The sequence below is a fragment of the Bufo bufo genome, chromosome 1 (assembly GCF_905171765.1).
Source record: "Bufo bufo chromosome 1, aBufBuf1.1, whole genome shotgun sequence".
Lineage (NCBI taxonomy): Eukaryota > Metazoa > Chordata > Amphibia > Anura > Bufonidae > Bufo > Bufo bufo.
The window spans coordinates 266,158,616-266,176,114 of NC_053389.1; the positions used below are offsets into that span (position 1 = coordinate 266,158,616).

The window sequence follows — 17,499 nt, forward strand, 5'->3', positions numbered from 1 at the left end:
ATCTATCTATCTATCTATCTATCTATCTAGTGCCTTGCCTCTCCTCATTTCTTATTTTATTGCATTACTGCATTACAACCTTATATATTTGTACTGTGTTAGCCAGTAAATAAAAGATAAAAAAAGATTGAGTGGTTGATATCTTTTAATGGTTAACTGAAAAGATGGTGACAAAATTGCAAGCTTTTGAGGCTACTTGGGCCTCTTCGTCAGGTGTCTCTTAAGACAGTGTCTGAAGATTCACAAATTTATACACCAAAGTAAATTTGTGTGTGAATCTTCAGACACTGTCTTAAGAGACGCCTGATGAAGAGGCCTAAGTAGCCTCGAAAGCTTGCAATTTTGTCACCATCTTTTCAGTTAATCATTAAAAGGTATCAACCACTCAATCTTTTTTCATCTTTTATTTACTGGCTAACACAGTACAAATATATAAGGTTGTAATGCAGTAATGCAATAAAATAAGAAATGAGGAGGGGCAAGGCACTAGATAGATAGATAGATAGATATGGGATAGATAGATATGAGATAGATAGATAGATAGATAGATAGATAGATAGATAGACAGACAGACAGGCTGACTGACTTCTGCTTCATTTGTAGATAGGCAGACAGATACTGTATTCTCACAACCAAATCTATCTTTTAGCAATTCAATCAAATAACAGGTAGTACTAGGCTCAGATGGATTTTGTGTCCATCTTTGAAGTAGACCTAGTGTTGTGAGTGTATTTGTATTGTTTCTGGAGGTCTAGGACCTAAAGCATCAGGTAGATGGTGAGACTCTCTCCTTTCTTTAGAATAATAATAATTACTTTCAAGGTAAGAGTCTTTTCTTCCCCCTCCCTTGTCCACCTGGGAGTAGAGCTGCTTCATGTTCTCAGTGTCTCTATGGAGACATCTTTTACTGGGAAGATTAGGTACCAAGGCAATAAGAGAAAACAGTGCCCAGATTTATACTGAACCTGCAGAGAAGAAAGAATCTACCAGTGATCAGTTACACAACACATCCTATCTACTACAGCCTGCCCATTGACTGTCACCACATCCCAAAGCAAGCTGAAACTCTGTCGATCCTGTTTCATCTGACAATGGATCATGTTTCATGGGTTCTCTATCTTTCAAAACCAAGAGGATGACACACACAGAGTTCCCTGTTGAGGCGTTTCGGTGACTCTCTCCTAGGGAGGGGATATTTTTGGATTCACTTTCAGATATGGACCCAGAAAGCCTTCAAGGACTTCCAGTAAGTATGCAGAGGTGAAATGGGAAGGGATACTTTAGAAACAGCAATGAAGCAAAATATCTACCCATTCGGTTCATCGTCACCCATTTAAGATTATAGGTTAACTCCAAAAGGGTACTTCCCATGTAAACCAGAAATTATAGCCATCAAAGGTTAAATGGAACAATTCTGCATTACATAGATTTTATAAACAATGGATATATTGTCACCATGAATAACACATAATTATAAGGCACAGGTTCCATGGTGTAGAGAAAATTATAGTAGGCGACCTGCTCTTTCATCAGGTGTTAGGCTATACTTCTAAATAACCTACCATGATACCACTCCTAAATGTTCGTATAAAAGGGAAAACATTATAGATGCATGTACTTTAACAGGAATTGTATCTAATAAAGACAGTAGATGGAGAATATTAGGATTCATAGACACTGATGTAATCAAAGGAATCAAAGTTTATTGCGATGTTACATAGTCAAAATAGACAAAATGTAATAAATTTACTTAAAGGGGTTGTCTTACTTCAGTAAGTGGCATTTATCATGTAGAGAAAGTTAATACAAGACACTTACTAATATATTGTTATTATCCATATTGCTTCCTTTGCTGGCTGATTCATTTTTCTATCACATTATACACTGTTCGTTTCCATGGTTACAGACCTCCCTGCAATCCATCAGTGGTGGTCGTGCTTGCACACTATAGGAAAAAGCACTAGTCTATGTGCACTGCCATGGTCCCTGCCACCAGAGAGGCTGATGCTTTTTCCTATAGTGCACGACCACCACTGATGGATTGCAAGGTGGTCTGTAACCATGGAAATGAGTAGTGTATAAATGTGATAGAAAAATGAATCCAGCCAGCAAAGGAAGCAATATGGACAATCACAATACATTAGTAAGTGCCTTGTATTAACTTTCTCTACATGATAAATGCCACTTACTGAAGTGAGACAACCTCTTTAAACATTTAAACCTTTTTTATTATTATTTTTTACATTTAGTTACTGCCTTTATTTGCCCATTTCTCTATTTCTTCACTTACGGTATTTAATATTAATGATACATAGACTCTCCTTCTGGATATTGTTATAATGTGATATTGTGATCTATGGTGAAATTCTGTTTTCCATAGTGTACTTGTGATGTAGAATGTTCATAAATGTAAAGTAGCCGATTAGATTAATTCATCATAAAACCATACATCTTCTGTGAATTTATATGCTAGTTTTTTAGATTATTTTTAATTATTTGAAAATGATCTGGAAATTGTAATATGTGTCCTTTGTTATACAGAGAATTTAATCTAATTTTTTTCACTCCATATATTTTTTCTTGATGCATGTTGTTGTTTGACATTTGCATGAAAATCTCATGAGAGTTGTGTATGTCACTTGATGTATTCTATGGAATACTATAATTGTGCAAATGTTGCTTCTACTATTGTATGTAGCCCCACCTTAAAGGGTTTTTCCCAAAATACAGACAGGATAAAGGAATAAATGATAAATGATTGTTGTTGGTAAAGGCATGAATGTTTAACTGTATAAGTGGTGGTCGCTAAAAAGTAACTTTTATTAAATTATTTTAAAAAGAACGGGTGGAAGTTCTCAATACACAACTTCCACCCGTTCTTTTTTAAAATAATTTAATAAAAGTTACTTTTTAGCGACCACCACTTATACAGTTAAACGTTACTAATGAGGTAGTCGCCTATCATGTAATATAATTATCAGTGAACCCGTAAAGGCTTGAATGTTGCCCCATTATTCTTTCTCTATGCGACTGCCGGAGATAGCCAGTACAGTGCTCGGCCATTTCAGGCAGTGCCATAGAGAATGAAGTAGTAGTGCGCATCGCTTAACCAGTGCTCTGTTCATATAGGGCCACGGGAGTACTGAATTGGGGACAACTCTCTATTACATCCATATACCTTAACAGAACATATGGCTAGTTGTTGTCTGAACAGGATATAACTGGTATTTCTCTAGATCATGCTGATCCTATATAATAGTGATCTCATGATCGTCTCACAGTACCTGTACTCATGATCGTCTCACAGTACTCCCTGTAATATCAAGCAGAGGTATCATTTATTTAAACAGAGGATGGGGAAAAGTCACGTAAAGGAAAAGGTTGTCAAGAAAGCCACCCATGAAAATTCCCAACATTTTTAAACTAGTAGAATCAAGTGTTTAATTTATAACTGAAAAATCTAATATTCCTACCTGTATATTTACATTCAAGTAATTTATATAATTTTAAAGTGAGAGTCAGCCATTCCTCTACTTTTCCCTTGCCAAGGTCCATTCAAATAAATGATTGAGTAATCCTTGCAGGATAACAGGCTTAGGCCTCTTTCACACTACAGTATGTCGATTTCAGTGTTTTGCGTTCCATTTTTCACGGATCCGTTGTTCAGTTTTTTTGTTTCCGTTGTGTTTCCGTTCCGTTTTTCCGTTCCGTTTTTCCGTATGGCATATACAGTATACAGTAATTACATAGAAAAAATTGGGCTGGCCATAACATTTTCAATAGATGGTTCAGAAAAAAATGGAACGGATACGGAAGACATACGGATGCATTTCCGTATGTGTTCCGTTTTTTTTGCGGACCCATTGACTTGAATGGAGCCACGGAACGTGATTTGCAGCCAAATATAGGACATGTTCTATCTTTCAACAGAACGGAAAAACGGAAATACGGAAACGGAATGCATACGGAACACATTCCGTTTTTTTTGCGGAACCATTGAAATGAATGGTTCCGTATACGGACCGTATACGGAACGCAAAAAACGGCCCGCAAAACAAAAAAAAAAAACGTAGTGTGAAAGAGGCCTTAACTGGATGGACAGATGTCTTTTTTCGGCCTTATAAACTATGTTACTATGTTACTATGTTAATCCGTGGATGGACTTGGTCTGCCACCGTGGAATCTTCTATTAAAAAGAAGGTGTCCATTTTGGTTTAAAGGGGTTAACCCATGAAAAATACTCCCCCGTTTTCCAACCAGCATCTGGATCTGAATACTTTTGTAACTGCATGTAATAAAAAATTTGGTATAGCCAATGAGTTATTCACGCAAATGTATCTGTATAGCGCCACCTGCTGTTTGTTTATTTTTCTTTTTTCTTTGTCCTGCTCACTGAAAATGCTGCACATGCTCAGTTTTATTCTTCAACTGCCTCCTGAGCTGTGATAGGGAGAGCATGGACACGCCTCCTTAGCTGCAGCAGAAAAGACACTCCCCTTGAGCTGCCAGCTTGATATAAATGTAGCAGAGCAATGAATGGGGAGATCTCTGGATCCATGTGAGGTACAGGGCTGGTTCTAGCTTTGTTAGAAAGAGGTTAACATGTACTATATGATGTCTTATTTTCATTTTTTTAATTAGTCATGGAATAACTCCTTTAAAGAGGAGGCTCCCAAATTTGGAACTCTCTCTACAACCTCCACTTGCCCTGACTCTCTGTTTTAGAAAAACAATTTTAAAATAACCTATTAAAACATTTTGAGTTAATGGGCGGGGCGGTTTATTCAGAACTAATTGTCCAGAGCAGCTACAAAAAATATCCCTCACTCTGGATGTCGTAATATGCCTCAGCACATTGAAATTATGCCTCTGATAGAGAAAAGTGCATTTGCAGGATATGTTAGAAGGTTTATCACTTATTGTAGCAATGATGGGTGACAGTAGCTACTATAACAGGTATCAAAATGGGTAAATGATTTCTCTTCTGATTTGCTGATACATCAGTCAAAGCAATTAAGTCGTCTCTGTCAAGGAATTTCCAGATCAAGGTCATCACGGGCTCTTTGGTAAAACTTTGCCTTGGTCTTTGCCCTACTATTTAAATAGACATTTTAGGAAAATGTTTTTCTCTTTGGCTAACACTTTTCTGTGTGGCTGTCCTTTCTGAGAAAAGTTACACTTTGATGGTGGAATCTGTAACTATATGCCACCACACAGTGGTGTAGGTAGAACTGACTGGGCCCCACAGCAAATTTTTGAATGGGCTCCCCCACGGGTAACTTCTTCACAACCCCCCTCCCCCATGCAACCCCCAATCCTGCGACTAGTCAAAATCACTCTCTCAGACCAGGCCCTCCTGCCACTCCATCCGTTTCCTATACATATAGCGTATACTGTGTATAGTGTCACCATATATAAAGTCATTGCATAATAATGTTGTGGGAGCCCTGACAGTAAAATCTTTTAGTCATCCTCTCAGGTGGGCCCCTTTTGAGTCGGGCCCCGTAATAGCTGCATCCCTTGCTATTTTCACAATATTACAGATATACAAACTATACAATGCCAATAAAAGGTGTGTTACCATAATTACAAGAAAAATGCAAAAAAAAAGTACACAAAACAAAAATAATTAGGGAGAGTTAATTTCTCCGTTTCATTTTCCCTTCTTCTGATCTGTCGGAAGAACATAAAATAAAAAAAGGGTCCTGTAAAAAACAGATCCTTTTAAAAAATGGATCCTGTAAAAAATGGATCCTGTTCATCAGTTATGCACATTTGCTATCCATTTGAGCCGGGCGGAAAAAAAAGTACTGCATGCAGGGCTTATTTCTCCATCTAAAAAAAGAATCTTAGACAGCAATGGCTCAAACGATGCAATGACTCAAAACAGGATCCATTTTTCTACAGGATCTTGTTTTTTTTCTGTCCTTCTGATAGATAATAAAAAAAGGCAAATGAAACAGATATAAACTTGTGCTTACTTGAATACACAAAATAAAAGAGCAGAACCTGCAGTCTCCCTATGCTCACCCTACAGTGTGTAAAAACTCTTCCTATGATCTCCCTACACTGTCCCTGAACTGTCCCTGCAGTCTCCCTATCCAATATGCCACAAAAAGCTTATTGAACACTGTCCCTAACACTTGTCACATCTCTCCCTATGCTCAGATCACAGTGAAATGGCCATGTGCAATGAGGATTCTAAAGGGCTGTGATATCACAGGGGATGGCTATCTGCTGATTGGCTGGCTGCATAGCATTATCGGTCATATAGCGTTCCCGAGCTTCATACTTTCACTTTGTAAGACGTGTGTGTAACCACCATTTTAGAAAAAAAAAAAGATTTGTTATCACAAAGCACTAGGAAATTTTTGGATTTCTTGTGAATCTAATTTTTCCTAAACTTCAGATTGAATTCCATTTCAGATGCTTTAATTCACTCAACACTATAAATATATATATACTAGACATTATGCCCGTTACATAAACGGATGCTAGAATTGGCCGGTGTGAAGAGCAATCATCACACTGCGTTCCATGGATGGCGCAGGCCGGCGCTCGGGGTGAGGATGGTGCGAATGGTGGGTGGTGCGAATGACGTGTGGGGGCGGCGTTGATCAGTGACTGGTGGCTGGTGGCACTGACTGATGGCTAAGACGACTGACACTGACTGGTCGCTGAGACTGTGGGCACTGTGACTGGTGGCTGAGATGGCTGGCACTGACTGGTGGTGCTGAGACCACTGGCAGCAACTGGTGGCCAATACTGATGGCATCAGCAGGTGCTGTATCTGTGTCTGATAGGACTGCAATGGCGGCACTTCTGTTTAATTTAGTGGCGGTGCTCAAACTGACACAGCACACAATAATAACGGCGTGCTGCTGTGGGTGGTCAAAGAAGCGTGTGGTGCACCCTGTGTTTATTGTCCGCCGCAATTGCGGGCGGTACCGGCGGCGTGTAGGACAGTGCTGTTGGGCGGTTCAGGAGGCCTGAGGTGCGATGTGTCTTTATTGGCCACCGGCGAGTTAATGTGGGTGGTCCGGGCGGCCGGCGCAATTTTGGGCGGCTTTGATGTTACCGCACTGTTGCTGTGGGCGGTTCAGGAGGTCTGAGGTGCGCCGTGTTTCTATTGGCTGGCAGCATGCTGCTGTGGGCGGTCAAAGCAGCACGGGGTGCACCCTGTGTTTATTGTCCGCCGCAATTGCGGGCGGTACCGGCGGCGTGTAGGACAATGCTGTTACTGTGGGCGGTTAAGGAGGTCTGAGGTGCGCCGTGTTTCTATTGGCTGGCAGCGCGCTGATGTGGGAGGTCCGGACGGCTGTGTGGTGCGCTGCGATTCTATTGGCCGGCGCATCTAACTCGGCGCATGCACATTTAACTGTGCGCATCGCGCATGCGCATTTAACTAGGCGCATCGCGCATGCGCATTTAACTTCGGCACACACGCACGGACACAGCACAGGCACAGAGGGATTTTATTATATAGGATATATATATATATATATATATATCCTCCACATATATCTATCTCATAAACACGTTGAGCACATGGCTTTCTCCTCTTCAGAGGGCAATGTAGGCCTCCTCCCATGCTCCCTCTCGTCCCCAATAGACAGCAGAGCAGAGAGCTTTACTGCTGTAATATGACAGGAAGTGAAGAGGAGCAAATTGGAAAGGGGGGGTTTAAGTAAGCTCCAAGGAGATTTTTTAAAGGTAGTGACACATGCTGCTGCTAACAAGAGCTGCTCCTAACTTCGATGCTGCCCTTCCGAATATGCTGCCGTCTGAGGCCAGAAGATTACCTAATAGTAAATGCATCCCTGCCTGACTGACACCCCTGCTACTGCTCCTGGGCCCCTTCTAATCTCAGGGCCCGAAGCAGCTGCTTCCCCTGCTTCCCTGATAGCTATACCCCTGCCACCACATATCACATTTTCTACAGCAAAATATGGTGATATATCAGGTTTCAATCAGTGTGCTCTAACTGTTGCAAAATGAGATGAATACAGATTAAGGAAGCCGTAACATGTCAAAATGACACTTATCATAGTGTGAAAACATAACATTGCTATTCAGTTATGAAAGAATGATGTTGTAGAGTGTCTAAATAATACTTCCACACACGGTCAAAATAACAGTACAATGCCTAAACATACTTCCATACTGTACATAAATAATACCCAAACACAACTGACCTTGCCATGCATTGTCAAACAAAAACAGTGCTCAAAGTACTAGCCAGCTTAACTTTAAGAACATTGTGATTAGAGATGAGCGAATTTCTAAAAAATTTGATTCGGCCGTTTCCACATATTTTCCAAAAAGATTTCATACGATCTGAATTTATTTGTGGCTAATAACATCAAAAAACAGCAATTTCCTGGCTGCAGAGAGCCTGTATAGAGGTGTAGAACACTGTGCCTTGCAGTAACACTCATAGGGAGTCTGCTGTGGTAGTGAAATAATACTGTGAGTCAGTATGACATGCAGATGACAGGAGTCGCTCTTAGAACCACTGCACACTTCACTTATTTGAGTAGTTACGGGGCCAAAACTGACCAAATAACCCAAGTGTGAACTCAGCCTTACAGGTCAATGTTAGCGCCAAGAAGAAGCGCACTCCTTTTACACCGTTGTCAGCTGATTTCACATAGATGTCTACAGAACCTTTTCTATTAAACGCTTATACAAGTAGAGCCCCCCGACAGAGTGGAGAGGGTGTCAGCAGTACGTTTGTGTTGAAGTCACTGATTATTTTGCCCTTCATCTGATCCGTCAGAGCAATAACCCACAAAAAATGTATCCTGTCTGTGGAGCATCCGCCTTCGCTCGGTCAGCATTTGGTCAGTAATCCATCAGTATTGCTAAAGCCAAAAACAACAGGAGTGGATCCAAAACAGAGATGACAGGTAAATTGAATTTTTGTACCCACTCCTGCTTTTGGCTACCAAACCATAAGCCAAATCTGATTCGACCATAAAGGCCTTACAGCTGCTACATAGACAGGATCCATTTTTCATCTAATTTTTCCTTCCTTCTGACAGATCAGAAGAAGGGTCAAATAAATGATGGTCAACCAGGCCAAAAAGGCAAAATAGTGGCCCAGTCATGGAGTGGGGAGGGTGGGAGCAGCATGAGAAGTCCACAGAGTGGCCCAGTGACATAGTGTTGAGGTAGTAGCAGCATCAGGAGACCACAGAGTGGCCAAGTTTTTTTTTTTTTCTACTAATACACCCCAAAAAAGGCTTTAGAACATATAACTGCACCACTGAATGGAAAATAATACTTTTTTTTCCACTAATAAATCCCCAAAAAGGCTGTAATTTTGTCACTTCACAGCACAAAGGCTAATAAGCCCTTTTTTTCCCCACTAATACACCCGAAAAAAGGCTTCCGAACATATGACTGCACTGCTGAACGGCTAATAACACTTTTTTTCCCCACTAATACACCCGAAAAAAGGCTTCCGAACATATGACTGCACTGCTGAACGGCTAATAACACTTTTTTTTTCTACTAATACACCCGAAAAAAGGCTGTAATTTTGTCACTTTACCGCAGAACGGCAAATAAGCCCTTTATTTTTCCACTAATACACCACAAAAAGGCTTTAGAACATATAACTGCATCGCACAAAGTCTAGGCTAGGTGTATTTCCTAGTAATACACCCTGTAAATGGTTGTATCACACAGCACTTGCACCCCAATAACAAGCAAGGTTTGCTGGAATTACAGAGGTATCATCTATTGCAAACCTAAAAGCAGGAGAATAATTCCTTCCTATCCTTTCCTTACACCTAGACTAATCTTTCCCTGAACTTGTAAATCGTTTTTTTAGCACAATGAAGTCTTTCCTAGCACTGTCCTTTCGCGCCTGCTAACGTCTCTCCCTGCATTAAGCAAACTGGAAAATGGCTGAATCCAAGATGGCTGAGAATATTTATAGGGCTGTGACATCACAGTGCTGGCTGGCTGCTGACTGGCTGCATGCATGAAATTGTGGTGACCCCTCGTTCCCAGAGTTCTTTGCTCCATTTTCTAAAATGTGCAGCAGCCATTTTAGGAAAAAATGTGATTCGCCACCACGAAGCTCGAGGAAATTCGGATTCGGTGCGAATTGAATTTATCCTGAAATTCGGATCGAATTCCACTTTGTCAACTTCAATTCGCTCATCTCTAATTGTGATCTATGTAACCCTAAACATGAAAGACTACATTTAGGTGGCCTTGAATGATTAGTATGGTAGGTGAGGTCCATAGATGAGGAAAATCCCTGTGCAATTATCCTTATCAACTCTATAATATAACCTTACTGTGTGTTTTTACAGATCATACATCTGATGAGTTTTAAAATTGTAAGATTTATTGCTAATGTCTCTCTCTTATGTATTTGATGTTTTCACATCTTTAACTCAATGGGGCAAGCTCATCTTTGGCTTTGTGCCTTAATGTTAAGAATGTAGACTAGTTTGGGTTCTGTTTGTTTGTTGGTTTCTACTTTGTCACCCAGGCAATATTCTGGATCACTTTTCTGTTTGTGTGTTCTTGTCCCACTGGGGTTTACTCATTACCTCTTATTATTTTTTACACAGGTTGTTAACAATTATGTGGATGGAAACCAGACTATCAGACAAAGTGGCATGTACTTTGGGGACGGTAAAAGGAAAGTGGACTATGTCCTTGCCTATCATTACAGGCACCGTTCTTCCCAACACAATGGCTCCCCCACAAATCACAGACCTCCAGCAGTTATTGTTTCCAATGGGAATTCAGTCACCCCAGAAGAAATTGGAAAAACACCCCCTGAACAGCCTCTTCCAGGAGAATTACAAAATCAACAACAGAAAGTACTAGAACAAAACCAACAGAAGCAACAGAACAATGATCATCCACATTCTCGGAACGGAAACTCATGCCACCCACATGAAGTGGTTGTGGTAGAGATGAGCCACCAAGATGCCCTTGAAGAAGAGAAAAAAATTCAACGAGAGGAGTTTGAACGTAACCTCATTGAAGCTGGACTGGAGTTGGAAAAAGACCCTGAGGTGGGTGGGGTCTTTCAAGCAAAATAACACTTGAAAGGCAACACAAGTAAAGAATTAATTTAACATTTATGTATTTAATGTGGGTTTTTTTTTGTTCGATCCTATTTTATGATCATGAAACCCTCGGTTCTTTGGTATCAATCATTCACCTTCTCATGATACTCATTCTGCACCTCCTTACTACTACCAGTCATAACAGTTTATACAGATAAAGGCTCTGTTCACATTGTGTCCCATTCCTAATGGATTTCGGTGTACTTGATGACAAGAATAGTGTGGTCTACTGGAACCTGCAAGAAAACCTAGTGGGATCCATTGTAAGGAAATAGAATCAGTCAGGATTTAATTTCCATGTGATAAATGATCCAGCATATTGATCATGGTTCCATTAAAAGCGAAGACCATGAGTAGCAGTAACATTTTCAGATTTTGTTCTTGAAATCATCACAACTGACAGTTAAAGACTTGTCACCAAAAGATGCATTGCAATCTGCAGGCAGCATGTTGTAGAGCAGGAGGTGCTAAGCAGATATATATAAGCTTTGTGGGAAATGATTCAGTAAATCTTGTAATTTACACATTTAGATCTTTTTTGAGCTTAAGGCTACCCCTGCGAACAGTTCTCTGTACACGGGGAGGTGTTCTCAGTGACTGCAGTTATCTGTGTATTTACACTTCCGCAGAGAATGCTATCAATCACTGATAATGCCTCCACCATGTACAACTATCAGTGACTGACAACTATCTCTGTATACAAACTTACACAGAGAATGCTATCAATCACTGATACAGTAATACCCCCCTGCTTACAACTATTGGTGACTTACAGCTGTCTCTGTACACACTTACACAGAGAATGCTATTACTGAGAACACCACCCCCTGTTTACAACTATCAGTGACTAACAGCTGTCTCTGTATACACACTTACAAAGAGAATGCTTTCAATCACTGATATCACCACCCCCTGTTTACAACTATCAGTGACTAACAGCTGTCTCTGTATACACACTTACAAAGAGAATGCTTTCAATCACTGATAACAGCCCCCTGCTTACAACTATCAGTGACTAACAGCTGTCTCTATATACACTTACACAGAGAATGCTTTTAATCACTGATCACGGATAACACCTTCCTTGTGTACGACTATCAGTGATTGACAGCTATCTATGTATACACACTTACACAGAGAATGCTATCAATCACTGATAACGTCACCCCCTGTGTTCAGCTATCAGTGACTGACAGCTATCTATGTATACACACTTACGCAGAGAATGCTATCAATCACTGATAACACCCCCCTGCTTACAACTATCAGTGACTAACAGCTGTCTCTGTATACACACTTACACAGAGAATGCTATCAATCACTGATCATGGATAACACCCCCCTCGTGTACGACTATTAATGACTGACACCTATCTCTGTATAGCGTTGATCGCGAATATTCTAATCGCAAATTTTTATCGCAAATATCGGCACTTCGAGAATTCACGAAGATAGTGTTATGTATTCGTAATCGCAAATATTCTAGATTTTCTTTCATCAGTAACCTCCCTTCTTGCTTGTGGGCCAATGAGAAGGCTGCAATATCTTTGTCTGAGCTTAGCAACATCCCTAGCAACCAATAGGAAAGTTGCCTACCACTTACTATATAAGAACCTCCCCAGCAGCCATTTTCTGCAGTTTTATGGCGTTCTGAGAGACAGCATTGTCATTGCTGTGCTCTGTGCTTTGCTGTGTCATTACATTAGATCATGGTTTGTAGAGTGAAACTAAATCGCACCTCCTCATTCCTATACTATTGACTACTGTATGTAATAAGCAGCATTTCTTATGATAAAACATGGCTATACAGTGGTTATATCAATCATTTGCTGTGCACTATTAAGAGGCAATTAGTATACAGTTTGATCAAAGAGCATAGGCCCACTTACCGCGACAAGGTTGCCTCTTGTTAAGTGGGAACCTACTCTAACCGTAGCGCGGTGCCGTGTGGCGACCACCGCGTCTCCACACTGCTCCAGCAGGCAATGGGATCCAGCAGCCAACCAGCTATCCCGCTGTACAGCGGAGCCACCTAGGCCTCGGATCCCACAGCTCCACCAGCACAGCACAGAAACAGCGACGGCCGCCATCCAGCGCCGCATGTGAACTGGTGCTAAGGGATCACCTGTTCACAGCTTCTCAGGAACTCCAACTGAGATGTGGTAGGAATTAAAACCCTGTGCAGACTACTGCTAATTTAAGTAAAGAGCACCTGTGCCACATGGGGAGGAGTGCTGACTTAGTATGGGGGAAAAAAGACTATAGAGCATTTAAATCATGGTTTGTAGAGTGAAACTAAATCGCACCTCCTTATTCCTATACTATTGACTACTGTATGTAATAAGCAGCATTTCTTATGATAAAACATGGCTATACAGCGGTTATATCAATCATTTGCTGTGCACTATTAAGAGGCAATTAGTATACAGTTTGATCAAAGAGCATAGGCCCACTTACCGCGACAAGGTTGCCTCTTGTTAAGTGGGAACCTACTTTAACCGTAGCGCGGTGCCGTGTGGCGACCACCGCATCTCCACACTGCTCCAGCAGGCAATGGGATCCAGCAGCCAACCAGCCAATCATTACATTAGATAGTTAGTTAGCTCATATATATAATACAGATAGTTAGTGGGAGATAGTCAGTGTAGGTTAGATAGTGATATAGTGTAGCTTAAAGGTTCCAGTGCAGGGTGTTAGGTAGTGTGATGGGAATTACTGTTTCTCTGCTGTCCATACATACATGCTACAGACATAGTGCTGTGATGTCACAACTAGTGTTGAGCGCGAATATTTGAATAGCGAATTTTTATTGCGAATATCGGCACTTCAAATTTTTTTTATACAGTACCCATCCCTCCCATTCTTCTTGCTTGTAGGCCAATGGGAAGGCTTTGTTACAGCTTAGCAACATCCCTAGAAACCAATAGAAAAGTTCCTATCCCTTACTATTGCCGAAAATTCACAAGCGTAAATATATTGGAGCACTCTATCTGCATATAAAGCTATTCTAATGTTCTGCCATGCCAACCATTTTCTCCAGTCTCAGGAAACTTATACCAGCTTGAAAAATGTAGCATAAGTGACCCACGCCAGTATTTCACGTGCATTACGCGAATATTACATTGCCAATTTTCGCAATCAAGAATATAATCTCGAATTCTCTAATTCGCGAATATATGACGAACATTCTACAAAATATTCACAAAATATTGCGAATTCGAATATTGCCCCTTCCGCTCATCACTAGTCACAGCAATACTTAGTAAATGTCGTGAAAACAAATATTGCCTATGCCGCTAATCACTAACTCACTTACATAGAGAATGCTATCAATCACTGATAAAGTCACCCCCAGTGTACAACTATCAATGACTGACAGCTATCTACTGTATGTATACACACTTACATATAGAATGGTATCAATCACTGATAACACCTCCCCTATTTACAGCTATCAATGACTGACAGCTATCTATACATGAGGCTTGCTGTACCAAGTGACTGCTGATTAAGTGGAGTTTAAAGAATCTGAGTTTAAGACAAGGAGCAAGAAACTAAGGTTTGATAGAATTTCCTTCTGTATTGTTGGCTTAATTCTAGCTAGTCCTCCAACTACAGCAGACAGGGCCTAATTCTAACTCATATTTACTGTTTTCCTACTTTACTGTTCATCCCCATTTAAACATGTGCTCCATGGACAATGCCACTAAGTGCGTGTCCTATGCAATGTATGCGTGCCTTTAAGAGCCTTTCGAGGGTGAATACAATTGCACTAGATGCAATGATGTTGTTGTATCTAAATAAGCAGCTTGAAATACTTAGGAGCATTGCACACCTGGAGAGAAGCTTAGACCTCACTGTGCAGCCACTGATCAGGAATATCAGGTGAGCAGTTGGGTTACTGTAGGAAGAAGGGGTAGAGGGAAAAGTGTCAGGGAGGCTAGTCCTGAGCTGGCACGCCCTAGTAAATATGCCTGTTTGGCTGATATTAGGGATGAAAGCCCAGGGCCAGCTACACTGCAGCAGGGCGTTTCTCCTAGCAACCAGAAGGATGCCCCCTGCAGGAAGGACGGGAAAAGGAGTACAGCAAAGGTCAGACAGACTCTATTATTAGGAGGACAGACAGGGTCATCTGTTCCAGAGACTGTGAATGCCGAACAGTGTTTTGTCTGCCAGTTGCTCGGGTTTGGCATATTGCGGATCGGATTGACAGATTGCTGGGTGGGGATGGGGAAGACCCGGCGGTCATGGTACACATTGTCACCAATGACAAAGTCAGTGGGAGATGGAAGGTCCTTAATAATGATTTTAGGGAACTAGGTGAGAAGCTCAAGTCCAGGACCTCCAAGGTAGTGTTTTCAGAAATATAACCAGTGCCACAAGCGTCACCAGAGAGACAACGGGATCTTAGGGAGTTAAATAAGTGGCTCAGAAGCTGGTTCAGGAAGGAAGGGTTTGGGTTCATGGAGAACTGGACCGACTTCTCGGTCGGTTAAAGGCTCTACAGTAGGGAGGGGCTGCACCTTAATGGGGAGAGTGCAACTGCCCTGGGGGAAAAATGGTTAGACGGCTGGAGGAGCTTTCAAACTAGGATCTGCGGGTGGGGGTGGGAGGTCATACTAATAAGGGGGTAGATAGTGTACATAAAGAGTGGCTTATAGAAGGGAACAGTGGGGATTTAGTGGGAGCTGGGGTTAGCAAGGAAAATACATTTATGAAAAATAGAACTGCTGGTAACAAGAACCTGTTACATACAAAAATCAACCAAGGTAATTAAAAAAATCCCGGATATTCACTTTACAGGTAATAGTAATAGTAATTTAAAATGTATTTTCACAAATGCCAGAAGTCTAGCTAAAAAAATTGGGGGGCTGGAGGCTAAGGTACTAGAAGAACACATAGATGTAGTTGGTGTGGCTGAGACATGGTTGGATTCTTCACATGACTGGGCTGTTAATATTGAGGGTTTTACACTATTTAGGAAAGACCGGGTCAATAGAAAATGTGGTGGCGTGTGCCTGTATGTGAGGAGTGATCTCAAGACAAATATGAAAGAGGCAAGTGTGGGTGAGGATGGTGAGGATGTGGAAACCTTATGGGTGGAGGTTCAAAGGGATATAAACACTGAAAAAATAATACTTGGTGTAATCTATAGACCCCCTAATATCATAGAAGAGATAGAAACGCAACTGTATAACCAAATAGAGCGGGCGGCACAGGCTGGTACAGTGGTCATAATGGGAGATTTTAACTTCCCAGATATTGACTGGGGTCATGGTTTTGCCTCAACCGCAAAGGAGAGAAAATTCCTCAACTTTCTGCAGGACCACTTTATGGGCCAGTTTGTAGAAGCTCTGTTGGATCTGATCATTTCTAATGATGCAGAGCTTGTTGGTAATGTTACTGTTCGAGAAACACTAGGTAATAGTGACCACAATATAATTATATTCCCCCAGAAACTATAAAAAGAAAACTCTGTCAGGCAGAGCAAAGACACTGAATTTTAAAAAGGCTAATTTCCCAGGGTTGAGGGCAGCATTTCAGTGCATAGACTGGGAGCAGCTATTGTCACATAATAATACTGAGGATAAATGTCAGAGCTTCAAATCCACATTGAATAATTGCACTAAAAATTTTATCCCTTTAGGTAACAAGTATAAATGGCTAAAATTAAACCCCCATGGCTTACAGCTACTGTAAAAAGGGCAATAAAAGACCAAAAGAGAGCATTTAAAAAATACAAATCTAAGGGGTCAGCTGTAGCATTTGAAGATTACAAAGGGCTTAATAAAATCTGTAAAAAGGATATAAAATTAGCAAAAGTACAAAACGGACAGCAGGTAGCAAAAGAGAGCAAAACAAATCCCAAAAAATTATTTAATTATATAAATGCTAAAACACCTCGGTCTGAGCTAGTATGTCCACTAAATTATGGTAAAGGGGAGTAGTCACGAAAGATAAGGAAACGGCAGAATTACTAAATGTTTTTTTTAGTTCTGTATATACCAAAGAAGAGAAAGGAGCTGATATCTGTGGCGCCGTGGCTGTTAGTATATCCAGTGATATACTCAATTGGCTAACTGTAGATATGGTCCAAGAGAAGTTAAATAGGGTAAATGTGAACAAGGCTCCGGGTCCAGATGGATTACACCCAAGAGTGCTTAAAGAGCTCAGTTCAGTCATTGTTGTGCCCCTGTTTATAATTTTTAAAGATTATCTAGGTACTGGTACAGTGCCAAGTGATTGGCGCAAAGCAAATGTGGTGCCCTTTTTCAAAAAAGGATCAAGGTCCTCCACAGATAATTATAGACCAGTTAGTTTAACTTCTGTTGTGGGAAAAATGTTTGAAGGACTCTTAAGGGACTATATAAAGGAGTATGTGACTATAAATAATATTATA

The 17,499-nt window shown here is 40.9% G+C and overlaps 1 protein-coding gene across 1 annotated transcript in view; it reads left to right on the plus strand.

Annotated features, from left to right (window-relative positions):
• ANO2 (anoctamin 2) overlaps positions 1-17,499 on the plus strand; it is a 541,215-nt gene that overhangs the window by 55,264 nt on the left and 468,452 nt on the right. Inside the window, exon 3 of the mRNA XM_040439201.1 lies at positions 10,593-11,045. Coding sequence (XP_040295135.1) covers positions 10,593-11,045 — 453 coding nt within the window. The remainder of the gene's footprint in view (positions 1-10,592; positions 11,046-17,499) is intronic.